This window comes from Mustelus asterias, chromosome 7 (genome assembly GCF_964213995.1).
Source record: "Mustelus asterias chromosome 7, sMusAst1.hap1.1, whole genome shotgun sequence".
Lineage (NCBI taxonomy): Eukaryota > Metazoa > Chordata > Chondrichthyes > Carcharhiniformes > Triakidae > Mustelus > Mustelus asterias.
This window is the reverse complement of record NC_135807.1, coordinates 20,952,009-20,979,788: the sequence shown is the minus strand read 5'-3', so window position 1 is coordinate 20,979,788 and position 27,780 is coordinate 20,952,009. Positions and strand designations below refer to the sequence as shown.

The window sequence follows — 27,780 nt, the reverse complement described above, 5'->3', positions numbered from 1 at the left end:
AGAGTGAACAGAAATGATTGAAGAACAGACAAAATAAGAGAATGAAGTTGCAAAATTATGGAAGCTTTCAGAATGGAAAATAGTGAAAGATTTTTTTTCTACAGGTCAGTGAAATGGCACAATGAGCATAGACTTCATTATTCAAAATTAGCACTGGAAAAATAACGTAGCAGCTGGCAAGGATTTCTTTTTCAGCAACAGGTTTTTTAGAATATGCAATGCCACATCACAAGTGGGTATTTCAAAAAACATCACAGGTTCATCCTCATCCCTGGGCTGAGTTTTTTGAAAGGAAAGAAATGAAGGCTGTACAATCAGAAGGGACCTGGATCTTCTCTGAACACTGCTGTAAAAACAACAGTCTTTTTACTGCAACTTCTAAAATTTAAGAAATTAGATTTTGAAAAAGCTTTCAAGATATACTAGAAGGAACAGGAAAAAGCAGTGAGATGAAATTTAAGATAACTTTATTGCATGAGATAACCACCACCAATGGTTTCCATTCAAATGGAAGTTTGTATGTCCTTGGCATCAGTATAATTTTCATAAGTGCAAATAGTAGTTAACTGATTACCTTTTTGTAAAAAGGCCTATCAGAAACAGTTCTGGTCTTCAAAAATTCTTCACTGTTGAAGACGCGATATTCATAATTAAGATGGGATGACACTTCCCTGCAATAATAATGGGTTTATTGAATTAATTCTGCAGTCAAAAATATGACACTTTAAATTTTTTATGAATCGGCATTATTTTGGTACCCAGTCTATGGAAATTAAAATTATGGACTATGGATACAATTATTTCAAAGTATAACCAAGACAAGTTTTTTTTTAATAAATAGGAACTCTGTCTTTGACAAATAAACACTGCAATTTCAGAATAAAACTGTGGTGTAAAAATTTAACAGTTACTCTGCACAATACCACAACGCTATTTTTCCATGTGGATGTACCAGAGGAAGTTCCTTTCGCTTCTTTATATTAAAACAGTTCAGAGGCACATCCACTGAAGTGATTGTCACAACACTGGTATGATCTTGGTTTTCCAAGCATGGCGCTCTTCCCTGAGCTGATGGTTTTATTTTTCTTCCACGACAACCACAATAATTTCTAATTCCAAGAGGTGAGAATGGGATGTCTTCAAACTTTGTACACAAGAAGCTGCTTCCATTTAAAGAAGCCAGGATCTCATTAATGAATTCTCAAACTATCTTCATTCTAGCGTTCCACATGTACTGCAAGAGTGTGAATCTGTAATAACATGGAAAAACGGCGGAGTACCTAAACTGAACAGAGCTACTAATTTGTTGTTTTTGCTGTTGAATGCCTGCCCTATTTAAAGTGAGCTTTTCAACGGAGAGATCTGGTGGAGTGACATCTCACTATCACAAAGGTTTCGCATCCGGATATAATGAGGGGTACTTTCAACCAACTAATTTGCCATGATAATTATGAAAAGCTTCTTGGTATTATTAACACAAAATTTTAATCAATTTCCACCAACGAAATTCCATTTCTTTCACATGATGAGTTTAGGAAAAACAACATAGCATCTCCTTCTGGATTTCTAGAAAATTATGAACTTTTTTGATTGTTTATTTAACAAAATGCATGCCATTTGTGACAACACCATGCACAGTGTGTTGTGTACACTACACTGACATCATAGATGCATCCTCTGGCCTCAGTTTTTTTTGAAAGGAATAGAAATGAAGGCTGTGCAATCAGAAGGAATCTGGATCTTCTCTGAGCACTGCTGTAAAAAACAACAGTCTTGTTATTGCAACAAATTTCAGATCTTTATTCAACAATTTATAACAAAATGGTAGCCACATATGAAAGCAAAAATGGAGGAGCACAGAGATCTCAGAAGTTTGTGCTTTGGTGTGGAGCAAAAAAAAAATGCACTGACAAAGTTACCGGTCTTTTGAGGTCTGAGTCCATCAATAGAAGAGAGCTCATACAACAAGATACAGCTTACCTGAAGCTAAAATTGCAATAGATCAACTATCTCCAACTACTTTTATTTCTCCACCATTGAAGTGGTTGACTGGCCTAAGCCACACCACCCGATCAAGAAGCAAGGTGCTGACCCAAATTCCCACTAAGAAGTTTAACAACACCAGGTTAAAGTCCAACAGGTTTATTTGGTAGCAAAAGCCACACAAGCTTTCGAGGCTCTAAGCCCCTTCTTCAGGTGAGTGGGAATTCTGTTCACAAACAGAACTTATAAAGACACAGACTCAATTTACATGAATAATGGTTGGAATGCGAATACTTACAACTAATCCAGTTGGGGAACACTTCAGCGGTCACGGGCATTCGGCCTCTGATATTCGGGTAAGCGTTCTCCAAGGCGGCCTTCGCGACACACGACAGCGCAGAGTCGCTGAGCAGAAACTGATAGCCAAGTTCCGCACACACAAGGACGGCCTCAACCGGGATATTGGGTTCATGTCACACTATCTGTAACCCCCACAGTTGCGTGGACCTGCAGAGTTTCACTGGCTGTCTTGTCTGGAGACAATACACATCTTTTTAGCCTGTCTTGATGCTCTCTCCACTCCCATTGTTTTGTTTCTTAAAGACTTGATTAGTTGTAAGTATTCGCATTCCAACCATTATTCATGTAAATTGAGTCTGTGTCTTTATAAGTTCTGTTTGTGAACAGAATTCCCACTCACCTGAAGAAGGGGCTTAGAGCCTCGAAAGCTTGTGTGGCTTTTGCTACCAAATAAACCTGTTGGACTTTAACCTGGTGTTGTTAAACTTCTTACTGTGTTTACCCCAGTCCAACGCCGGCATCTCCACATCATGACCAAATTCCCACTACAGCCACAGGGTGGACACCTCAGTAACACCATTAATGGTAGAAATGGTCCTTGAGTATTCAAAGTAATTTGCAACTGGTCAGGCAAGGAGAAACAAATCGATGGAAGTCTCATCCCACTGCATGGAGCAGAATCATAACTTATAGGCTAGGTGTTTCAAAATTATTTTTAAATGTTAAACATTATCTAAAAGTTATCTAAAACATTATCTAAAAGTCCAGTGTTGAGCTCCATAAAAGCAGAGTGTCCCAGAAGTTGCCATTCATACCTGAAGATATTAACCATCAGTTCCAAGCATATATCTTGAATCTGAGAGTTCAAATTTTGCTGCCAGTCCCTTCTGCGTATTCGTAAATCTGAAATATCTGTGCAGGAGCCCAAGTGAGATAACTCCAGATCATAATGCAATTGTAGGCTTTTGACCCTGAAAAACAATAAGAGTTTGTCAAAAAATCTTTTGGTAATTGAATCAAACTTTCCAAGGTCTATTTTATAACAAAGCCTCCTTAAGATGTTGACAATCGTGAAATACACAAAAGGATGCAGATTATTTAAGATTTGTGATGTCTTGTATACAACGTTTCACTCCCACCCCAAATAAATAGTATTAATCTACATCAAACAATATGAAATTAAATAGTAAATATTATTAATTTAAAACAATTATCTACAGATAGGTTTTCTGTCCATTGGTATTATCATGTACATTCTGATGCCAATTTGTCAGTCTTAATTTTAAGATGATGGCCTGGATAGTCATTCTCAAGGTGGGTAGCCTCAGGCGAAAGTATCCACAAGGACAGGATTCTTATTGTGGAGAGGGCAGGAGCAGGCTAGAGTCGGGTCAGCCAGCCTGGGAAAAAGGTCAGAGGCAGCTACAGGGGTTGCTGGGTGATAAAATGGGTTACTTAAAAAGGTACACCCCTCCCACCACCTCAGTACTGTGGAACATCATCCCAGTTAAAATAAACAAAGAAAAGCTCTCCAGCTCTCACACCTACTCATCAAACATTTCCAATACCCCATCCATGTCATCCCATGCCCCTACCCACCTACTTTGGTTCCTCATGTCCAGGTATGCCCCTAACCCAGCAATCCCACACCAAGGTATGTCCCTCCACTCATCCCCATGGCTCCTCTTGCCTCCCTTGCCAAGCTAAACCTTTCTACCTAATTCCCATACCCCCAAGTTAAGCTGTGGCACCTCCATGCCCAATGACCCACTATACATTGTCCATAACCAATGAACCATATAGTGACAACGGGACGTGTTTTTAAAAAACCTTTTAAAAATATTCAATATTCAAAAACTTTTCAATATGTTTTAAAACTCCTTTGCATCAGGGCAATAAAAAAAATCAATGAACAAGACCCTTTGAAGTTTCAATGACCGAAACTGAAAGCTCTTAATAGAAACAAATACTAGAAGTAGGAGGCGGCCATTCGGCCCTGCTCCGCTATTCATTATCATGGCTGATCATCAAATTCAATATCTTGATCCCACCTTCCCCCCAAAGCCCTTGATCCCTTTAGTCCCAAGAGCTGCATCTAATTTTTTCTTGAAATCACACAACGTTTTGGCCTCAACAACTTTGTGGTAGCGAATTCCACAGGGTCACTACTCTCTGGGTGAATAAATTTCTCCTCATCTCAGTCCTTAAAGGTTTACCCCTTATCCTCAAATTCTGACCCTGGAGTTCAGGACTCCCCCACCATCAGGAACATTCTTTCTGAATCTACCCTGTCTAATCTTGTTAGAATTTTATATGTTGCTATGAGATCCCCTCTCATTCTTCTAAACTCCAATGAATATAATCCAAACAAACTTAGTGTCTCCTTATAGGACAGACCTGCCAACCCAGGAATCAGCCTGGTAAACCTTTACTGTACTCCCTTTATAGCAAGGACACCCTTCCTCAGATACGGACACCAAAATGACACACAATACACCAGGTAATATCCACTGTTAATAAAGATTGTGTAATTGACGGCAAAGATCAGAGAGCTAGAGATGTCAATCAAGCAATGTTTTGTCAGGTGGAGGCTCAGGCGTTTCAATAGACTAATGGATTTCTGGGCTCTCTGCCAAGCTTCATTATTTATTCTTGATTGAGAGCAAAGGTATTCATTAGAGTACTTTAACATGAGTTCCACAAGCTGGTCAGGGGAGGGTATGATCTTGGAGGGGGGGTGCCTATGGGACCCACCCAAAGGAGATACCCCTTCCCACACTTCTACCCAACAGCAGCTCACACAGTGAAAGCTGCTGGGCTGCTCGTCTCTGCCTCAGTCAGCCGTAAGTAAAATTGCAAGGGAGGAGGGATGAGGCCCGTAAGTGGCCATTGATTTGCCACTTAAGAGCCGCAACAGTGGGCAGCCTGATGTGTTGCCCGCTCACTATGACATGGAAAACAGGTTGGTGGTGGGCGGTGAGTGGGAAGGTAGCAGGCAAGCCATGTGTTTAACTTTCCAAACCACCACATACCTACAAATATGCTGGCTTGCGACCATACAAACCATCACAATCCACATATCGGATGTGGATTTACTCTCAAACATCCGCCCCCTGTCGACATTCCCTAGCTCCTGTCTAATACTGTCACAGTTAGCCTTCCCCCAGTTTAGTACTTTCACTCTGGGACTACTTCTATCCTTTTCTACAAGTATCTTGAAACTTGTAGAATTGTGATGGCTGTTCCTAAAATGGTCCCCCACTGAGACATCAATCACCTGCCCGGGCTCGTTTCCAGAACCAAGTCTAAGATAACCCCTTCTCGAGTTGGACTATCTACATATTGCCTCAAGAAGCATTCTTGGACACGCTGAACAAACTCTGCCCCCGTTAAAGCCCCTGGCACTAAAGGAATCCCAGTCTATGTTGGGGAAGTTAAAATCGCCCATCACAACAACCCTGCTGTTTTTACATCTTCTCATAATCTGCTGACATATCAGTTCCTCCACTTCACGTTGGTTGTTGGGAGGTCTGTAGTACAACCCCAACCTGTACCTGAGTTTTACCCATGTGGCCTCATTACATGATCCCACTAATGTGTCCTCTCTCTGTATAGCTGTGACATTCCCCCGAATCAGTAAAGGAACACCCCCACCTCTTTTGTCACCCTCTCTATCTCGCCTGAAGCATCTAAATCCTGGAATGCTAAGCTGCCAGTTCTGCCCTCCTTTCATCCAAGTCTCCGTAATTGCCACAACATCATAGTTCCATGTAGTAATCCAAGCTTTAATTTTATCCGTCTTACCTCTCATACCCCTTGCATTAAAGCAAATGCACCTCAGACCATCAGTCCTGTCATGTTTTGTACATTCTCCCTGTGTTTTATTTCTCTTAGCCCTACTAGACCCATTCACTGAGTTCTCCAGTCTCTGCACTCTGGCCCTTTTTAATTTTTGTCTTTGGTTTCTCTGCCTTCCATTTCTGTCCCCACTTTACTTCCCTCTGACTTCCTGCATCGGTTCCCATCTCCCTGCCACATTAGTTTAAACCCTCCTCAACAGCACTAACAAACACTCCCCTTGGACATTGGTCCCAGTCCTGCCCAGGTGCAGGCCATCCGATTTGTAGTGGTCCCACTTCCCCCAGGACTGGTTCCAATGTCCCAGGAATTTGAATCTCTCCCTCTTGCACCATCCCTCAAGCCACGTTTTCATCTTCGCTTTCCTGACATTCCTACTCTGACTAGCACATGGCACTGGTAGCAATCCTGAGATTATTACCTCTGGGGTCCTACTTTTTAAGTTTAACTCCTAACTCCCTAAATTCAGCTTGCAGGACCTCATTGATGCTGAGTTGCTAAGTGAAAGCTTGTTAAATGTACTGCATTTGCACTTACCTTTCTGTAAAACATGCTGCAGCTTCTAATGGCATTCTGGGTATGTCTAGTTTGATATCTGTCAAGTTTGAAGATTTAATCGTTCCTTCATCAATGTTAACCAATATTAATCCTTCAACTTCCTGTACATATGGCAAATAACCAAAGTTACTTTTAGACTTTATAGATAAATATTTAAAATTCATTAAAATTCTATGCAATTACATTTAAATATTTTCTGGACTGCAATAATTTTCATTTTTCTATTATTCTGATTTTAAAAAAATAGAGAATACAAGCCTTTAGAAACACGAAAGGTCTGTTAGGTTGATCTATTTTAGATAGATTGTAAATTCTTCTCAGAATAACCTTCATTTTCAAAACATTGAAACTTCAATTGTTTAGAGGGACGAAATTTATCCAAAATTATCAAGAACTTCCCCAAACTGCACTGCCAATTGTTACTCAATGTTGTAATTGAGATACACATCCTCAAATGTCCTCAGCTCACTTGAGCATCATGTTCTCAATTCCCTTGCTCCGAATGGCAAACTCAGTTACAGATTGAACAACAAATAAATGAGTTTGAAGCTCCTCCCTGCATTTATGTTCTTACTAGCTCTCAGTTTCAGCTATCATTGTCAAGTGAAACTGTGTAAAAAGCTGCTCTCCTGTCTGACATGCTCCACCGTCAGTCCCATACAGTGGAGTGTGCCAAAAACACAGCGCAGCAGCTACCCTCAAACTCAGACTGCAGACTTCAAAATAAATGCAAAAACATCACTGTGCCATTAAACAGGGCAAATAAAAACCATCATCACCAACTGAGAATTGTATGCTTAGACTACTCGGCAACATTTGATTTGTTCTCAAGAGTGCTATCAGCATTAATGTTGCACGCAGGATCATTGGAAGTGAGCAAAAATTCTATTTGCTCGTCACCCCTGGATGCCAGGAATGGTACCAAGAAAATGTCTGACAGTTGCAGTTCCAAATGTGTCCCTGTAGAAAACCTTTATCCAACTGATCCTGCTGGCAGGACCAGGACAGAGGTCAAAATACACGACCAGCCTAAACTCCTGCTACTTTCCCATTTCTGGTGGATATGTGGAATATAGGAGGAAATATACATCTTTTGAGGTTCCACTGATCATGCTTTGTTTTTAGTTATATGATACAATACTTACAGAGTTAACTTTATTAAAGTAATCAACGTGGCAGCCCATCAGGAAAGCTGTTGGTGCCATCAGAAAATCCATCATCCCTTTCGACAGGATAGGCACATAGGTATGTTGCCACTGGAGTGGGTGAAGGTAGAGAATAAAACATTCTGTGATGAGTGTCAGCAACGCCCAATCAGCTGACACAAAGACGATCCTCTGTTCAACTAAAATGGATGTCAGGATCTGAGGTAAAAAGAAAATTAGATAATTATCAATACCTGGTACTTATCCCCTCTTTTCCTTAAAATCTCTTCATTTCTGCACAAACATTAATATCTTAAGAATTGTGTGTTGTCGTGTTCAATTGTTACAAGTTAACTAATTCATTTGTGTAATTAAATCGTGTTACTAAATAAAGTTTGTTTTGTTAAAAGCTTCCAAGTTTTTCAGTAGAATCGCATCTGGAGTGAAACATCTTATCCTCACACTAATGCCATAACAGAAAATTGTTAGGGTCTAGTATGGCTTCATAATATACCTTGGAGTTTCTGGTCTGTTACCCTAACACAATTTATTTACTTTATGAATGCTGTGCACATTCAGATACAGAGCCTTTAAGTTTTGTCTTTTTGTTAACTTTGTAATATCTAACAGGTGGCATGGTGGCACAGTGGTTAGCATTGCTGCCTCACATCGCCAGGGACCCAGGTTCAATCCCGGCCTCGAGTGACTGTCTGTGTGGAGTTTGCACATTCTCCCCCTGTCTGCGTGGGTTTCCTCTGGGTGCTCTAGTTTCATCCCACAGTCCAAATTAAAGACCCCACATAGCCTGGACATACTCTCTTCCATCTTCCTCCATCAGGAAAAAGATGAAAGAGTCTGAAGTCACGCATCAACCAACTCAAGAACAGCTTCGTCCCTGTTGCCGTCAGACCTTTCAATGGACTTACCTTGCAGTCAGTTGATCTTTCTCTACACCTTAGCTATGACTGTAACACTACATTCCGCACTCTCTCCTTTTCTTCTCTATGAGCGGTATGCTTTGTCTGCATAGCACGTCTACAATATTGTCTGCAATACTTTTCACTTATACTAATACATGTGACAATAATAAATCAAATCAAAATCAAATGTGTGGGTTAGGTTAGGCCATGATAAATTGCCCCTTAATGTCAGGGGCATTAGGAGGTAAATATGTGGGGTTATGGGGATAGGACAGGACTTGGGTGGGATTGTTGTCGGTGCAGGCTCAATGGGCCAAATGGCCTCCTTCTGCACTGTAGATTCTAAGATCTAGTCTTGACTGTTGGTGTATTCTTCAGTATTTTTCTCTGTTCCTTTCTGCCATTCTGATCCTCATTTCCCATATTACTATTTTGCTCTCCTGCTTTAACTCTACCCAAGTCTAATGCCTCACTTTCCTTGTTTCGCTTAAAGTCCTCTCTACTTGCCTAGTTAATCAGCTCACTAGAACACTAGTCCCAGCACAGTTCAGGTGTAGCCCATCCCACTGTACGGATTTGGCTTTCTCCAGTTCTGAAGTCAGTGCCCCATGAACTGGAACCCACTTCTCTCATACCAGTCCTTCAGCCATGCAATTCATTTCCCTAATCTTATTTTCCCTCTGGTAATTTGCACACAGCTGAGGTAATAATCCAGAGATTATGGAGGTTTTTTAATTTGGTGCCTTGTTCTTCACACTGAGTATGCAGAATGTCTTTCCTTGTCCTGTCCATGTCATTGGTGCCTACATGTACCTTGATAACTGGATTCTACATCCCAATCCAAGATCTTCTCTCATGAATGTACTAATCTCATCCTTACTAACAGTGCTCCCCTCCCCCCACCTGTGGGGCGGCACGTTGGCACAGTGGTTAGCACCGGGCCGCACAGCGCCAGGGACCCAGGTTCGATTCCCGGCTTGGGTCACTGTCTGTGTGGAGTTTGCACGTTCTTCCCGTGTCTGTGTGGATTTCCTCCGGGTGCTCTGGTTTCCTCCCACATGCTGGTTAGGTGCATTGACCTGAACAGGCGCTGGAGTGTGGCGACTAGGGGAATTTCACAGTAACTTCATTGCAGTGTTAATGACTAATAAATAAACGTTAACTTGAACTCCTTTTCGCCGTTACTCCTAAATGTCAAATACCCTTGAATGTCTAGTCCCAGTCTTGGTTGCCCTTCAGTTTACTTTTATTTGTTGTGAATGCTGCATACATTCAGATGGAGACCCTTAAATTTTGCTTTTAACATTTTTTTTCATATTTTGACTCAATTTGATGCCGGCCTTCATTTCTGCTACCTTCCAATCTCACTTACTACTTTTCTTCCTACCATTACCAACTTTGTTTCTCTCCTATCTGATTTTCCTCTTGGGTTCCCAACCTCTGCCAAGCCAGTTTAAACACTATCCAACAGTGCTAGCAAATCTCCCCAAGACGATATCGATACTAATCCTCGTAAGCTGTAATTTGTCCTTCTTGTACAGGTCCCATTGGTGCCAGAACCAATCCCAATCCTCAAAAATCTAAAGCCCTCCCTCCTGCACCATATCTCGCCACGCATTCATTCCTTTTTTTCCCAAATTCTGTACTCAAGGATGAGTGGCATTGGGAGCAATTTCCTTTGAAGTCTTGATTTTTAATCTCTTTTCTAAAATTTAATTTCAGGATCTCATTCCTCCTTCTACTTCTATCTGTTGTATTAATGTGGATGACGACCTCTGGCTGTTCACCCTCCCCCATAAGAATGTCCTGCAGGGAGACAACATACCATCTTGGAGCCACATCTATGGCTGCCAAAATGCCCATCTGTTCATCGAACTACTGAAACACCGACCACTATTGCTCATCCACTCTATTTCCATCCATCTTCTGCAACTATCTGTGGTGCCATTGGCTTGGCTGTGGCTACACTCTGAGGAATCACTGCCTCACCAGTATGCAAAAAAAGGAAAACCAGTTAGCGAGCAAGATGAACTGGGGAATTCCTGCACTGCCTGCCTGGTCCTTCTATTCATTCTCTGTCTGTACTCTGCTAACCTGGTGGTGTGACTACTTCCCTAAACATGTTATCCATGTATTTCTCATGTGGATGTACCACAGCAACTCCACCTGCAGCTTGAGCTCCAAAATCAAGAGCTCATGTTTCTGCAGCTGGTAACACTTCCTACACATGGTTGCCCAGCCCAGGGAAGCATCAACACTTTCCCACATATCACAGAATGAGCATTCCACACAGCCATGCTACCATGCCATGCCTCAATTTAACCAGGCTATTAATTATAAACTGGAGGCTTGAAAGTAGAATTACTCACCAGCTACTTATCAATCTGATCCATCCCTGTGCTGTCACTTATTGTTCCTGACTTCTCAAGTTTCAACTCTTCCTGTGCTGCACTTCCACCAGTTGGTTTTTATGCCCATTCAGCTCTTGCCACAAACCACCAATTAGCTAATTACTTATTTTTTAAGTGATTTTTTGATTAATGCCTCACCTCACCATCACATACCATGAAATACAGTATAGGGTATTGTTGGGACGCATCTCGAGTACTATGCACAGTTTTGGTTCCCTTACTTAAGAAAGGACATAAATGCATTAGAGGCAGTTCGGAGTAGATTCATTCAATTGATTCCAGGAATGAAGGACTTATCTTATCAAGAGATATTGAGCAGTTTAGACCTAAATTTGTTGGAGTTTAGAAAAATGAGGAGATCTAATTGAAGTATATAAGATGTCAAAAGGATTAGACAGGGTAGAAATAGAGCAAATGCTTCCCCTTGTTGGACAGTGTAGAACAAAAGGCCATTGTTTTAGGCTAAGGGGTAAATGTAAATTTAAAACAGAAACAAGGAGGAATTACTTCACTCAGAGGGTTGTGAGTCTGTGGAGTTCTCTACCCCAGAGTGCAGTAGATACTGGAACACTGAACAAATCTGAGGAGATCGATAGCGATGAAGAGTTATGGGAAGCAGACAGGAAGATGGAGATGAGACTGAGCTGAGATCAGCCATGATTTTATTGAATTGTGGAGCAGGCTCAAGGGACTGAATTGCCGACTCCTGCTCCTAGTTCATATGTTATATTAATGTACTATATTAAACCGTAGTACTACAATAAACATGACCACTTAAAAACAAAACAGAAAATACACCAGCTTATTTCCCATCTCTTTAGCTAAAGAAGCTACTGAATCAACGTGTAAACTCATAGCAATGCTTTTAAAATATTCCAATATAATCCATTATCATGTTAATCAGAAAATCCTATTGAAAAAAATAGTAAAATTTGCAGTATAAAGGGCTACACAGTAACATACAAAGTATGAAAGACATGCTGATTGCAATAATATATTAGTCAGTCCTGTGTGGTGTTCTACAGTTGAAATCCAATGCAATTCTACCCCAGAAAATACTCAGACAGTCTGGAAGGAAGCATCTATGGAAAGAGAAACAAAGTTAATATTTTAGATCAATGATTATGTTACCTCTGTTTAATCGCTCCAAAGATGCAGCAAGATCTGATGAGCATCTATAGTAGCATGTATTTGTGTTATTCAGAGTAGGCACGCAGAAAGCTAACTGGATTGAAACAGGTAAAGTAGGACAGATGGAAGGGGGATGGGAGGACAAAAAGGATGGACAAGTCCTTGAGTGGGTACAAGTCAGCAAATAATGGAGCACCAGCAGTTGAGGAGAGAGTAGGAAGAGGGAGCAAGGAGGATGTAAAGAAGGGGGAGACATTTAGGAAAATAAAATAATGGAATTATTACCTTAAAATGCTCATGCCAAAAAGACAAAGTGCATAAGTGAAAACTGAAGCTTATGCAGAGTGAAAGGTGTTATTCCAAATTATGGAGAAGTAGTTACCTGAAGGATACATTTGGGTTTGAAGCAGAGAAAAGGGCTGTGAAGATCCAAATCTACTATGGGGTATTTAGGATCCTCTCTTGGAGGCAACACAATCTGCAGAGGTTTCAGATCAAATACCTGAGAAAATATAAGAAATGTTCTCTTACAAACTGAAGTTAATACTTAGAAATAAAACATAATTAGACATTTTGGAGAATCAGTAGAAACAAGTGTTATCTTGAAACAGAGTAAATAGATCTTGAGCTTGAAAGGATACACTTGTAAAAACAGTCACTTAAACGCCAGGAATTAATGGCGTGGAAACAAAGACCTTCCATGTGCATCGCTCCACTCATGACCTCAGGATATCCCATGGTGCTTAACAGGCAAAGTAACACTTTGCAAGTGTAGGCTTTTTAAAAATTCTTTCATGGTATGCGAACATTGCTGCCAAGACCAACATTTGTTTCACATCCCTAATTGCTATAGAGAAGGTGGTGGTGAGCTGACTTCTTGAATCACTGCAGTTCATCTGGTGTACGTAGACCCATAGTGCTTGGAGACTGTACATTGCTTAACTGGGGCCAATGTGTCAATTTTAAAATTCAAATTCTTGTTTTCAAAGCTCTCTGCGACCTGGCCCCTCAATATCTCTGTAATCTCCTCCAGCCCTACAAACCTCAGATATCTGTAACCCTATAATTTCAGCCTCTTGAGCAACCCAATTTTAATTACACCATCATTAGAGCTATGCCTTCAGCTTTCTTGACTTTGAGCTCTAGAACTCCTCCCTAAACTTCTCCAACAACGCTTCCCTCCTTTAAGATACTCTTAAAGCTACTGAACATATTGGTTTCAGCAAAAGCTATGGACCTTGACAATAAACCGGCTGTAATGTTAAAAGTTTGCACTCCAGAACTAGCCTGCCCCAACCAAGCTGTCCAAGCAACACATTGACCTCAACCCACTTTTGAAAATTAAAAAAATAAGGACGTCCTATCCACAAAAAGCAGGATATATTCAGCCAATTACTGCCCCAATAATCTAATCTCAACCAAAGCAATGGGAGTTGTAGTCGTTGACCTGAGTACAATCAATATTAGGCACTGTAGTCAACTTGGGTACAATCAACACTAGGCACTAAGAATACTCAATTGTTATTACCAACCACCTTTATTACTTGCTAACAAGGAAACATACATTCAGCGCAATGCAGTACAATTCATACAGATAATTAGCAGTTATAGTTAATTACAGTAAAAGAGAAATTAGCAACTTTCTAATCCTTCATTTGCATACATAGTCCACCAATCATAGCATAGCTTTTTGCCCTTTCTTATCCAATAGAAAACCATCTCCTTCATTAGCGTAATTATGTCAACATATTGAAATATATCCCCATATCTTGTATTTTGGTATTTGTCATGATAACTGGTCTTTGTTTCATCCTGTAGACAAGGCTAGGAATGCAGTATTTATGAAACTGACACAGTTAGATTAGTCTCTTTCCTGAATATGCAACCGCTGACCTCAATGAGGCCACTGTCTGATAATAAGCTTTTTCCACCCTTGCTAATAGAGTTGCCTTGTTGTTGTAACTTAATTTCCACACTGTCCCCAACTGTGATGTCAAGCTATAATCAGTCAGTAATAATCTGCTCATCGATGCTTAGTTTGAGTTCTGCCAGGGCCACTTGACTTTTGACCTCATTACAGCCTTGGACAAACATGGTCAAAAAAACTGAATTCCAAAGATGAAGTGAAAGCACTTGCCCCAACATCAAGGCACTAAATAACCATGTGCTGTTCAGGGGTTTTGGCAAAAATTGAACTCAATGGGAAGCAAGGGGAAAATTCTCCACTGGTTGGAGTTATAACACAAAGAAAGATGATTATGGTTGCTGAAGGCTACTTATCTCAGCCCCAGGGACATCACCAGAGGAGTTCCTCAAAGTAATGTCTTATGGGTGGCACGGTGGCACAGTGCTTAGCACTGCTGCCTCACAGCGCCAAAGACCTGGGTTCAATTCCCGGCTTGGGTCACTGTCTGTGCGGAGTCTGCACGTTCTCCCCATGTCTGTATGGGTTTCCTCCCACAGTCCAAAAGACGTGCTAGTTAGGTGCATTGGCCGTGCTAAATTCTCCCTCAGTGTACCCAAACACGCGCCGGAGTGTGGTGACTAGGGGATTTTCACAGTAACTTAATTGCAATGTTAATGTAAGCCTACTTATGACACTAATGAACTAAACTCAAGCATCTTTAGCTGCCTCTTAATGGGTCTTCCTTCCATTACAATATCAGAAGTGGGCATGTTAACCAATGATTGCAGAGTGTTCAGTACCATTCACAACTCCTCAGATATTGAACCTGAGCCCACATGCAGCAAGACCTGAACAACATTCAGGCTTGGGCTGATAAATGAAAAGTAACATTCACAGCACATAAGTGACAATCAATGACCATCTCCAACCATCACCATTTGAGTTTCAACATCAGTACAATCTCAGAGTTTCCAGCATCATCAATATCATGGGGTTTAAACCACTGACCAAAAATAAATGGACCAGCCATAAAGCTACTGCGACTACAGGAGCAGGTCAGAGGCTGGGAAATCTGCACTGAACTAACCACCTGACTCCCCAAAGCATGTCCACCATCTACAAGGCACATTTCATCAGTATGATGGAATGCTCTCACCTGCCTGGATGAGTGGCAACTCCAACGCCATTCAGGAAGCCCGACACTATCTCGGACAAGGTAGCCCACTTGATTGGCACCTCATCCACCAACCTAACTCAAAACTATATCATTCACTGCAGCAATGTGATGGAGAGTGCCTTCAGTGTGAAGGCAGGACCTCATCTTCATCAAGAACTATGCAATGGTCCTTTCTGTAAATACCATGGACAGATGCATTTGCAACAGATAGATTGGTTAGGGAGAGAGTTCCAGAACTCCACTACCCTTTATTATGAAAAGCTGCTCCTTACTTCACTTCTCAATGGCCTAGCCTCAAGTTAAACATATGCCACATTTCTCCTACAAGAAAAAAATACTTTCTCTGTATTTACCCTAACAAATTTTTAGAACTGCAATTATCACCCTGAACCTCATAAACAAAGAATACAAGTCATGTTTCTTTCTACAATCTTTCCTCATTACTTAACCCTCCAGCCTCATTAATTCAGCTTTCCTCACGGAGTACATTTCAGCTGTGTTGCAAGAATGGCAGAGAAGCGGGGAAGTTAGGGGTAACTGATTACTGTTCTCATTTTTCCTATTTTAAAAGGGCCGTTTACTGAACCATAAAATGGCTGCTACAGGTCACATGATTCACTGGCCATCTGTTTTGGAAGCTTCCAACAGAGATTACAAGAACAAAATAGTTCCACTCTCACACCCCATTGTAAGGCCATGTTATAGTTAAAAAAAAACTAGACGACTAACAGACAAACTTTCTCCTCACAATCGGGACAATAAGAGACATTGAAACTTGTTATACCCAAAGAGATATAACAATCAACATTTTGTTCCTACAGGAAGCAATGGATTTTGACCAGAAGCACAGAAAATACTTGAGACTACAATTAGCTCATTAATTGGCCAGATCACATGACCCCCATACTTCTAGCCTTCTGGACAATTTGAATATTACATTTCTAGCCTCATTTCCAATAAAGCATTTAAAAGTTTACAAAACTCAGTCTACCTTATTTTGAATCTATGGTAAATGCCATCTTACCAAATGAAGGGCTCCAGGCGGTGGACTGGGTACCAATGCCAATTTTGCTGCAAATCGTCTAACTTCATGATCAAAATCAACCTCATGACATGATTTCACCTGCCTTGTCAGACTGAAAGAGAGACCAGAAACCTTGTGAACAATGTGAACAAAACCATGCAATAATAATAGCTCCTAAATGTGCGCATACAACAACAAAATACTAGAATTAAGGAACCTAACAAATTGAGACATTCGCACTTGGAAATAAGTCTAATTCCAGGACTGCGCCCAGTTGGCTAATTCTATGCACCATTTAGGATAATAATCTTGGGTAATGGAGAGGGGAGCCAGCCAGTTTTGCTACTCAAGGCTGCTAACCCAGCTCCTGACTCTCAACTGCCCTCGGGTAACTAGGGATGGGCAATGGGCCAGCGACGCCCATGTCCTATGAATAAATTTTTTTAAATGTGGGTTGTTCTGATTGATGTATTATAGTTTGTGTCCGTAATGTTCCCACAGTGTAATAAGGTAAAACATTTCAGGATTTGGAAGAGATATTGAAGGTGGTAGTGATCCTATTATTTTCATGTTTCTCCTCTTAATGGTAGAGAATATGTAGCTGGTAAGTGGTGTCAGAATAATTTTAGAGCTGCTACAGTGCATATATGATAGGTGATGTCGACAGCACCCACTGAATACCAATGGTAGAGTGGATGGATGTGAATTCAGAAGTTGAATGCTGCTCAAGTGGACAGCTTTGCCCTGGAAGGTATTGAGTTTCTTGAGTATTACTGCAGCTGTACCCATTCAGGCTAGTTGGGAACATTGCATCACATTTCTGATTTGAGCATTATAGAAGATGGAAAAGCATTCAGGAATCAAGAGATGATCCACTTATTGCAGAGTACAGAGCCTCTGCTTTGCTCTTGTGCATGTTGTGTGCAGAATTGTCCATTTGTGAAAGCAGAGTTCTTCAGCTATAAGGGTCATCTTGCAAAGGCAGATGCAAGAAGATAAACAGAGAGAATACTGGCAGGAGGAAAGGACAGTCTCTGTGTACAGTTTTTAAAAATTCATTCAGGAGACATGGGTGTCGCTGGATGGCCAACATTTATTGCCCATCGCTAGCTGCCTGAGAGCAGTTGAGAGTCAACCACATTGCTGTGGCTCTGGAGTCGCATGTAGGCCAGACCAGGTAAGGATGGCATATTTCCTTCCCTAAAGGACATTCGTGAACTAAATGCAGTTTTCAGACAATCGACAATGGTTTCATGGTCATCAGTAGATTCCTAATTCCAGATTTTTTTTATTGAATTCAAATTCCACCATCCTGCCATGACAGGATCCATGGGTCCCCTGAACATTAGCTGAATTTGTGGATTAATAGTCTAGTGGTAATACTACAAGGTCATCGCCTCCCCATAAGTTGTTGAGCTGCAACAGATTGTTGAAGGGTCTGTTGATATCCATATGATCAGAAGCAAAAGGATGACCCATGGATATTCACAGGGCATCGTAGTCCAATTGCATTGGATGAAGCTCCAGTAAAGATGGAGGTTGACAGAGGTGCATAAGTTAGTACAATTCCTGATTCACTATATCATGAAAAATTGAGTCAACATCAGTTGGAAAAAATAGCATTATGTAGTTATGAAGGAGAGCACATTCCTATATTTGGAAATGTGTCGATTCCAGTCACATTTAATGAGCAATGGGCAAAATTGCCTATCAATGTTGTGATCAGGGAAAATTCAGCCTTTGAGAAGAAATTGGTTAGCAGCACCTAAGTTAAATTTAAGCAGGCTTTTTCACTTTGAAGCAAAATTCACATTGCAAGACCAAGCATGATCAACACCCTGAAGTTTTCAATGAAACCAGCAAACCACTTTAAAGATACAAGGGGAACAAACATACTCTGAGGAACTTGAGACCAGTTTATTGCAGGCCACGTCCAGCACCCTATTCTCAGAGAGGAGGTCGAGCAAAAACTGAAGACTCGAGACCGAGAACTAAAAAGCTTCAAAACTAAGAACATTAGGAGAACAAGTGACACTGTGGCACTGTAGTTAGCATGGCTACCTCACAGCTCGAGAGACCCAGGTTCAATTCTAGCCTTGGGTGACTGTGTGGAGTTTGCACGTTCTCCTCGTGTTGGTGTGGGTTTCCTCTGGGTGCTCTGGTTTCCTTCCACAGTCCAAAGAGGTGCAAATGTGTGTGATTACAGGGATAGGGGGCAGCACATGGATAAGATACTCTGTCAGAGTTGGTGCAGACTCAATAGGCTGAATGGCCTCTTTTGCATTGTAGGGATTCTATGATTCTATAATAATTATCTCCAAAAAAGAACAGAGCAACTGGGTTCCTTCCACAATAGTAATCCCAAAGACAGATGGTAGAGTAAAAATATGTGGGGATTGCAAGGTAACTAACTCAGGTACTGGAATGCAATCCACCTGAAACTATGCCAAATCTGAAGGTCCTGTTCACAGTGTGAGTAGGCCAGATTTTTTCTGATCTAACAAATGCCCATCAGCAACTTGAGTTAGACGCATGTTTGACTAGCAATACACATAAAGGTCTCTCCCAATTTCATAGGCTGTCATTTAGAATTTCTTCAGTTCCTTGAATTTTAGTAATGAATCAAGTTCTTTCATTTGGATGGCTTACTTATTTCATCTCGAAACACGCGAATCCAAGATGACAGGCTGAAAGAGTTAAGAAAAGCATGCAGTTTGGGTGAAGGAACACAAATATAAATTGTTTCAAAAACCATTAAGGTAGGAGTGTACTAGTGCCCTCTTGTGACCATTCATCCATTTATGTACATGGAAAAATGAAATAAACTAGTTCACTGTTACTGACCAAGTTGTCCACGCGAGGGATTTTGTTCGTAAAAATGACGAGACATTGGCTACAAAAGCAAGGATGTGACTATGAACTTATAGAAAGCTCTTGTTAGACCCCAACTAGAATATTGCATCCAGTTCTCACCACCACACGAGGAGAGATATAAAGATGCTCGAGATGGGTGCAGAGGAGATTTACCAAAATAGCTCCAGGAATGGGGGAGATTTAGTGACAAGGTTACGTTGGAAAACAATTCACATTCGCTGAAAGCAGAAGGATGAAGAAACACAGATTTAAAATCAAGGGCATGAAATGCAGGGGAAATGTGAGGAAGAACTTTTTCTTTTACGCAGCAAATCTTAATGACACAGAACTCGCAGCCCATGAGGGTGCTGGAAGCAGAAACAATCAATGATGTCAGAAGGAAGTTGAATAGAGTTATGTATTTGTATTTATTCTTTTTGGCTCACTGGAGCTATGTGTATTAATGTATCCACCACAGGCTTACCACTCTGGGTGAATAAATTTCTTCTCACCTCAGTCCTAAAAGGTTCACCCCATATCCTTAGACTATGACCCCAGCAACTGAGTTTGTGTACACAAATACACAAAACGTCCGCTGAAATGACACCGAAAACCGCCGAACCTTCTACATGTTATCGGTGTGCAAAGCCAGGGCATTCTGCTGCTGAATGCTGGTGTAAAGACATAGAATGTCAAAGCAATGGAAGAAAAGGACACAGAGCATACCTGCAGGAAGAAAAGGTGAGCTATGAAAATAAGAAGCAAGGACAAACGAAGACAGCATTTAAACCAAATAAAAGGAGAAATGTTCATGGTGTACAACAGGGTCAAAAAGAGACTCAGTCAAAGCAGGTTTTGCTAAATGTGCTAGCCATCGCTGGTACTACTGGGTTATTGCACTGCTGGATGAACAGCCAGTAAGGATAGAAGTTGACACTGGGGCAGCAGTCTCGCTTGTGCCAGAGACTATCCAACACATTTCCCTTAAGGTCATCAAGGATAATGAAGCTGTACACAGATGAAGTGGTTCCTCTAAAGGGCCACATTGAAGTGGCTGTGCAACTTAATGGGCAAACAGCAGATCTGTCACCACACAAAGTGAAGGGAAACTATCCAGCGTCGATGGTCATTCATGGCTGGAGAAGATTTGACTTAACTGCGCTGAAGTCAACATGATGATGAATGGAGAATCAGGTCTCACAAATATTTTACCGAAACATACTGTTGTTTTCAATGGAGAATTAGGGAGCATGAAAGACATTACAGTCAAACTATAAATAAAAGACACAAGCCAAGCAAAATGCTTGAAGGCAAAGTCTGTGCACTATGTTATTAGGCTGAAGGTGGAGGTTGACACAGACGGACCAATGAAGACTAGAGTTCTGGAACCTATCAGCATCAGTGAATGGGCCATGCCTATTGTTCCAATTATCAAGAAAGATGGATCTGAAAGGATTTGCGGAGACTTTAAGGTCATCATAAATCCAGAGCTATGTGCTGAATGGTATCCATTACCTCACATTGAAGGATTGCAGGAGGCTAGAATTTGAGCAAAATTGACCTGAGCCAGACCTACTCGCAGATCAATGTGGACAAGAAGTCAGGAACTTCTGACAACCGTGACACAAAGGTTTGTTCTGGAATCAAAGATTGCAGTTTGATATTATCCCTGCTCTTGCTTTGATTCAAAGGACAATGGATCAAATCTTGAGAGCACTGTGCAGGATCCAGTACAATCTGTATATTGTCCAGGTGTTGTTGCATTTGGACATGGACTGCTTCAGTATCTGGGGAGTGGCGAATAGTATGGGAACATTGTGCAGTCATCAGCAAACATCCCATTTTTGACCTTATGATGGAAGGAAGGTCATTGATAAAGCAGTTGAAAATGGTTGGGCTTAGGACACTAACCCGAAGAACTCCTGCAGTGATGATGTCCTAGAGCTGAGATGATTAGCCTCCAACCATAGTTCCTTTGTGCCAAGTACGACTCCAAATAGCAGAGGGTTCCCCCCCACTAATTCCCATTGATTCCAGTTTTGCTAGGGCTCCTTAATGTCAAGGCAGTCTCAACTCATCTCTGGCATTCATTTCTTTTATCCATGTTTGAGCCAAGGCTAGATGAGATTAGGAGCTCAGTGACCCTGGCGGAACCCAAAGTGAGCGTGTGTGAACAGTTTATTACGGAGTAAGTGCCGCTTGATAGTGCTGTTGATGATACCTTCCACCACTTTACTGGTTATCGGCAATAGACTGATGGGGCATTAATTGGCTCGGTTGGATGTCTTTTTTCATGTGTTCAGGAGATACCTGGGCAATTTTCCTACGTTGCTGAGTAGATGCCAGTGTAGTAGCTGTACTGGAACAGTTTGGCTATGGGTGCGACAGGTTCTGGAGCAAGTCTTCAGTACTATTGCCGGAACGTTGTCAGGGCCCATCGCTTTTACAGTATCCAGTGCCTCTAATCATTTCTTGATGCCATGTGGAGAGAATCGAATTGGCTGGAGACTGGCATCTGTGATGCTGGGGACCAGTGGAGGAGACAGAGATGGATCATTTACTCGGCACTTTTGGCTGAAGATCATTGCAAAAGCTTCAGCGTTATCTTTTGCACGGACTTGCTGGGTTCCCCCATCACTGAGGATGGGATACTTGTGGAGCCTCCCCCTCCAGGGAGATGTTTAACTATTCACCGCCATTCACAGCTGGATGCGGCAGGACTATAGCGCTTCGATCCGACCCGTTGTTTGTGGGATCGTTTCGCTCCATTATTTGCGGCTATGCTGTTTGACATGCAAATAGTCCTGTGTTATAGCTACACCAGGTTGACATCTCATTTTTAGGTATGCCTGGTGTTGCTCCTGGCATGCCCTCCTGCATTGTTCATTGAACCAGGGGTGATGCTCTAACTTGGTGGTAATGGTAGAGTGGGAGATATGCTGGGCCTTGGGGTTACAGATTGTGGTTGAGTATAATGCTGCTGCGGATGGCCCACAGCGCCTCATGGATGCCCAGTCTTCAGTTGCTAGATTGTTTGAAGTCTATCCCATTTTGCACGGTGGTAGTGCTAGACAACATGATGGAGGTATCCCAAGGCGAAGATGAGACTTTGTCTCAATAAGGACTGTGCGATGGTCAGTCCTACCAACACCATCATGGACAGATGCATCTGCAGCAGACAGGTTGGTGAGAATGAGGTCAAGTATGCTTGTCCCAGTCTAGTAGCTATGTCCTTTCGGACCCAGTAAGAGTTTTAACAACACCAGGTTAAAGTCCAACAGGTTTATTTAGTAGCAAATGCCATTAGCTTTCAGAGCGCTGCTCCTTTGTCAGATGGAGTGGATATCTGTGATGAGCAGATATCCACTCCATCTGACGAAGGAGCAGCGCTCCGAAGGCTAATGGCATTTGCTACCAAATAAATCTGTTGGACTTTAACCTGGTGTTGTTAAAACTCTTACTGTGTTTACCCCAATCCAACGCCAGCATCTCCACATCATGACTACTTTCGGACCCAGCCAGCTCAGTCTGTTGTGGCACTACCAAGCCACTCTTGCTGATGGACATTGAAGTCCCTCGCCCAGAGTACATTCAGTGCCCTTGCCTCAGTGCTTCCTCCAAGTGGTGTTCAACATGGAGGAGCACGGATTCATAAGTTGAGGGAGTAAAGAACGCAGTACTCAGCAGGAGGTTTCCTTGCCCATGTTTGACCTGGTGCCATGAGATTTGACGGGGTCCAGTATTGCATGTTGAGGACTTCCAAGCCACTCCCTCCTGACTGTATACCATTGTGCCGATGACTCGGTCAGGCTGTTGTCCAACTAATCTGTGAGACAGCTCTCCCAATTTTAGCACAAGCCCCAGAGAACTTTGCCAGGCCGACCGGGCTGGGTTTGTAATTGTCATTTCCAATGCCCAAGTCGTGAATAAAAATTGCATGTAGCATTTAAGAGGCAACCACATTGCTGTGGATCTGGACTCACATGTAGGCCAAACTAGGTAAGAACAGCAGGTTTCTTTCCCTAAAGGACATTAGTGTACTAGTTAGGTGTTCTTTTAAAACAACAATCAAAAATGGTTTCACAGTCATCATTAGACTTTTAATATGGATTTTTGAAGGACGTATGTTCTTAGGAGTGGTTGATGCAAACACCAAATGGCCAGAGCTCGCTGTGATGATATCTACCTCATCTGAAAAGACTATTGAGAAGCGAGAGGTATTTCGTTGCTTTAAATTTCTTGAACAGTTGGTAAGCGATAACAGACCTCAATTTGTCTCGGAGTAATTTGAGAACTGCCTGAAAAAAAAAGTATTCAACACTTCCGCACCATCTCACCCTGCTACTAACGGACTAGCAGAACACTTTGAAACACATCTTGAAAGCAACCAAGGAAAAGGTACATTTATCAAACGCCTTAACAAATTCTTGCTAGTCTACCGGAATACCACACATTTCATGACCAAGACAGCTTCTGCCTTACTCATGATAAAAAGGCAACTGCGTTCCACATTCAATCTCATGGAAGCTTCAAAAACCAAGGAGATTGTGCGATAGTAACAGCAAGCACAAGTGGAATGGCAGGAAGGCAAGGCAAAACAGAGTTTTCCACAAAGGACAATGAGTTTTGACTGGGAACTACTCCATGAGGAGGAATGAGTTCCTGCCACTGTTCTTGTGCTGACTGGACCTGTCTGTTATACTGTCCAGAGCAGAAATGATATTATCTGGAGAAGATATGTAGACCAGTTATTTGGCTGCAAGGATAGATCTGCCAAATCTGGAGCCTGATGAAAATTCAGGATCAGACTTCCAAAGTCCAGACTTGAACCTTCCTACAACCCCAGCACTACCAGACACCACTCAGGAAAGCAACACCTCATCTACTGTTCGGATGCAAAGACAACCTCATCAACACCAGTTAAACCAACCACCAATGATATCAAAGGCAAAGATGCCGGAGGTTCCCATCAGTATGAAAAAGACATCAGAGGTTCACCGCCAACTATTTCAAGAGCGACGATCTCCCGACCATATTAATATTAATAACTTAATAGTGACTGACTTGTCGACTATTGTTCATAGTGAATTTGTTTTGAACTTGTTTGGATATGTTCAATTTAAGGTGGGAGAAAATTTTATTTATTTGTATTTATTCTTATTGTCTCACTGGAGCTCTGCTGTATTAAAGTATGCACCGGGAATGATGTGATAGATCTAGAGCAGGAAACAGAAAGAGAAGCAGCAGCCTTGGAAGAGATCATACACCATTAATAAAGCTCCGTTCATTTTTAACTAAAGTCTGTCCTGTGTATCATGTCTCCAACAGACAACAGATAACTGAAAGAAATAAACCTGCAAGTCTATGGGGATCGGGCAGGGCAGTAAGACGGAATGGACTACTCTGCAGAAAGTTGTTATGGATTTGATGGGCTAAATGCCACAAACAACTCTGTTGCTGCTAAGGCAGGCTTTCCTGTAACAGATACAACAATCATTTAAATCCCAATTGTCTTTGATGGGAATGAAAGATCCCGCAAGCAGGAGGGGCTGGAAAATACTGCCCTATGACTCTTAACTAGTATTACCCAAGTCACTAGCAAGTCAGTGAGCAAGCAAAATCTATGCTGCCAGACAATGAGTTTGTTGGAGCAAAAAAAATTGAGCTATTTCTTTTGAACAAAGAGTCATTCAGAATAAAAAATTATGATACCAGTGCCTTGAACAAGCTCTCACAGCCAGAAACCGCCCTTCTTCAGTCAAACTCCAGCTGTCCTGCAGGCATACAGGGAAAGTAACTGCAATCTCGCAGTGCAGTATAAACTACAAGCAGTTAAAACGCACAGGCTCTGAGTTCAGTTCAAGCAAACAAAAACACAACCATTTGCTAGTGCTTACCAGGAGAGAGAATCCTTAAAGGCTGTATAATAAGGAAATTTAGATATCACACAAATGCTGAAAGGAGCATACAAAGACATCCTCGGGTGATGCACAGCTATATCCCAGTGTGTTTGTCCATTTTGGAAACTACTTCCTTCCTGTGAATAAAAAATTCCCATTACTCACCTTAAAAAGTCACATTTATTGAAAGCTATGTTTCACAATAAAACTAATCCCTGCAGATTTTTCCAATAGCTCAATTTGTCAACTGCATAATTTACTCAGCCACTCCCCAGTGAGGTAAATCTTATATAAATAAAGGAAAAATATCCTCCATACCCACAATTGATTTACGCAGAGAGCAGACGGATAATCCTCCAAGTATAACAAATTGGGTCATGTTGGATTCCGTAGTCGAGACATTAGTCAGTGAAAAAGAAAGGCCTAAGTTGAAGAAAGGACATTTCAAGAGAAGAAAATAAGGTGACTCAAGATGTTACCACAACAAACATAGCAGATTGCTAGCTTAATGAAGGAAAAATTCAAACACCAGAATACCAGAAAAAGAAATAAGTGAGAGGACAGTTATCAGACATGTACTCTAATAAAATTGGAAGCTATGTTTGTCAAAGTTAATGAGTAGCTTCCCTGGAGCTTCTACAGTGCATACAGAAAAAAGAACAGAACTGCTAAAAAAAAACATGAGTAACATTAGCCAAATTTGTGTAATATCAGCAAAATTTACACAAAAGAATCAGGAGATTTTCAATGCGAGTTGTCCAAAACCAATGTTTTTTATGACTTTCTAATGTTAGTTTGAGATTTAATTCTCCCAAGTCAGAAAACTGGCCACATCCCAGGTCAACCCAAATTCATCCAATTTTTCTGCTTGGGGAAGCTCTGGTTAGGTGTACAGTAGGCAAGTATCAAGTATATTTATTCACACACTAATTTATATGTACCACTGAAACAGATAACTAGTTGAATAGAGTTTTCAGAAAGCCATTTTTAGTGATTTAAACTCAAGTTACTCTCAAGTGGAGGACTGGCCACTCACTAGAAATGTTTACTTTTGGTGATAAATGCATTTTCAACTGTATTAATAAAACTGTACTCATAAATACATCAAGAAATACTTTTTAATCCTATTTAAATCCTACTATGCTGTCATAAAGCTGGTTCGATGAATGTTTTATATTTGCAATATAATCCCACCGGCATGGTAGCACAGTGGTCCGCCAGGGACCCGGGTTCAATTCCCGGCTTAGGTCACTGTGCATGTGGAGTTTGCACGTTCTCCCCATGTCTGCGTGGGTTTCCTCCGGGTGCTCTGGTTTCCTCCCAACAGTCTGAAAGACATGCTGGTTAGGTGCATTGACCCGAACAGGCGCTGGAATGTGGTGACTAGGAGATTTTCACAGTAACTTCATTGCAGTGTGAATGTAAGCCTTACTTGTGACTAATAAATAAACTTTAATTTTAGCAAAAACGTGAACCGCAATGAGCACATTTTAAATGTCTTTTGGGCACAATCAAGCAGAAACTGGAAATTCTCACCAACTACAAAAGTACTGATTTAATTTATAGAATGACCTGGGAATGTTTTCAAGATGAGGAAACTCCAGCCCAACCCCCATGTGTGTACTCCTCTAATTCTGGTTTCTTGAGTATCCCCAGATTTTAATTGCTCTAAATGGTTCTTCTTTCCACTGCCAAGTACAGAAACTTTGAAATTCCCTCCCTGAAATGCTTTCTCTTCCTTTAATGTGCTTCTTAAAATCAAACTCTTTAACCAAGCTTTCCCAAAACACCTTCGCCAATATGTGGCTCTTTGTCAAATTTGTCTCAGAACATCATGCAAAGCTTCTTGGGAAATTTTATTTGTTAAAGGTGTCAGTTTTTTTTTAAAAGACAAATTTCACATTAACAATGCAAGAGCTTGAAGATCAGCAAAGAATCAATGCAAAGTAATTTAAAAACAGATCATGGCTGGGGGACATTAAAATGGAGGAGGACAGAGAGAATACTGTTTCCCATATATTGCCACTACAGGATTGGAGGACCACCAATAAACGAGAGGGAATTCAGTATCTCCCAGAGAAATACTGGTTCCAAACATCTTTAGAAGCTGAACACCAAGGATACATAAAGAGGAGAAAAAACGTGACATCAAGTCACTGATTGAGAAAGATAATCATAGCACGAGGGAATCAAAATATGACTTTCTGCAGTAAATGGAGCAGAAATGACAGCATGGTAAAGAAAGAGTAGAAAAGATAGAATTGATTGAAAAAGGAGCGTAGATCCATATGTTAGAGCCACAAAAAGTAAATAGAAAAAATATGGTTTGAAATAGAAAAAACTAAAATAACTTGCCAATTCAAAATATGAGGGGTAAGAGAAGATAAGAAGTAGCAAAATGAGAATGCTATATCATTTCAAGATTTCAAAACTAACTGTTTCCAACATATCACAGGGAAGCAGATTCCATTGAAGTAATCCCTCATTCATTAAAATAATACTTTCACAGATTGGTTTGGAATCAGCCTTATTCAAACATGGGACATGCCCTTTGGTGAGACAGATTGTCACGGTCAAAATTCTCCAGTCTCTTTAGAATCAAACTACCTTTCAA

At 41.2% G+C, this 27,780-nt stretch overlaps 1 protein-coding gene across 3 annotated transcripts in view; it reads right to left on the bottom strand.

Moving 5' to 3' along the window:
- Positions 1–27,780, bottom strand: part of dennd3a (DENN/MADD domain containing 3a) — a 141,911-nt gene that overhangs the window by 60,694 nt on the left and 53,437 nt on the right. For 2 of the 3 annotated variants that reach the window (XM_078215749.1, XM_078215750.1), the window contains exons 5-11: positions 25,164–25,303; positions 16,414–16,525; positions 12,689–12,808; positions 7,845–8,063; positions 6,679–6,800; positions 3,099–3,254; positions 575–671 (exon numbers count right to left, since the gene is read on the bottom strand). In XM_078215749.1, coding sequence (XP_078071875.1) covers positions 575–671; positions 3,099–3,254; positions 6,679–6,800; positions 7,845–8,063; positions 12,689–12,808; positions 16,414–16,525; positions 25,164–25,303 — 966 coding nt within the window. Of the gene's footprint in view, positions 1–574; positions 672–3,098; positions 3,255–6,678; positions 6,801–7,844; positions 8,064–12,688; positions 12,809–16,413; positions 16,526–25,163; positions 25,304–25,484; positions 25,575–27,780 lie in introns of those variants that run through there. The other variant, XM_078215751.1, reaches the window with a different exon arrangement.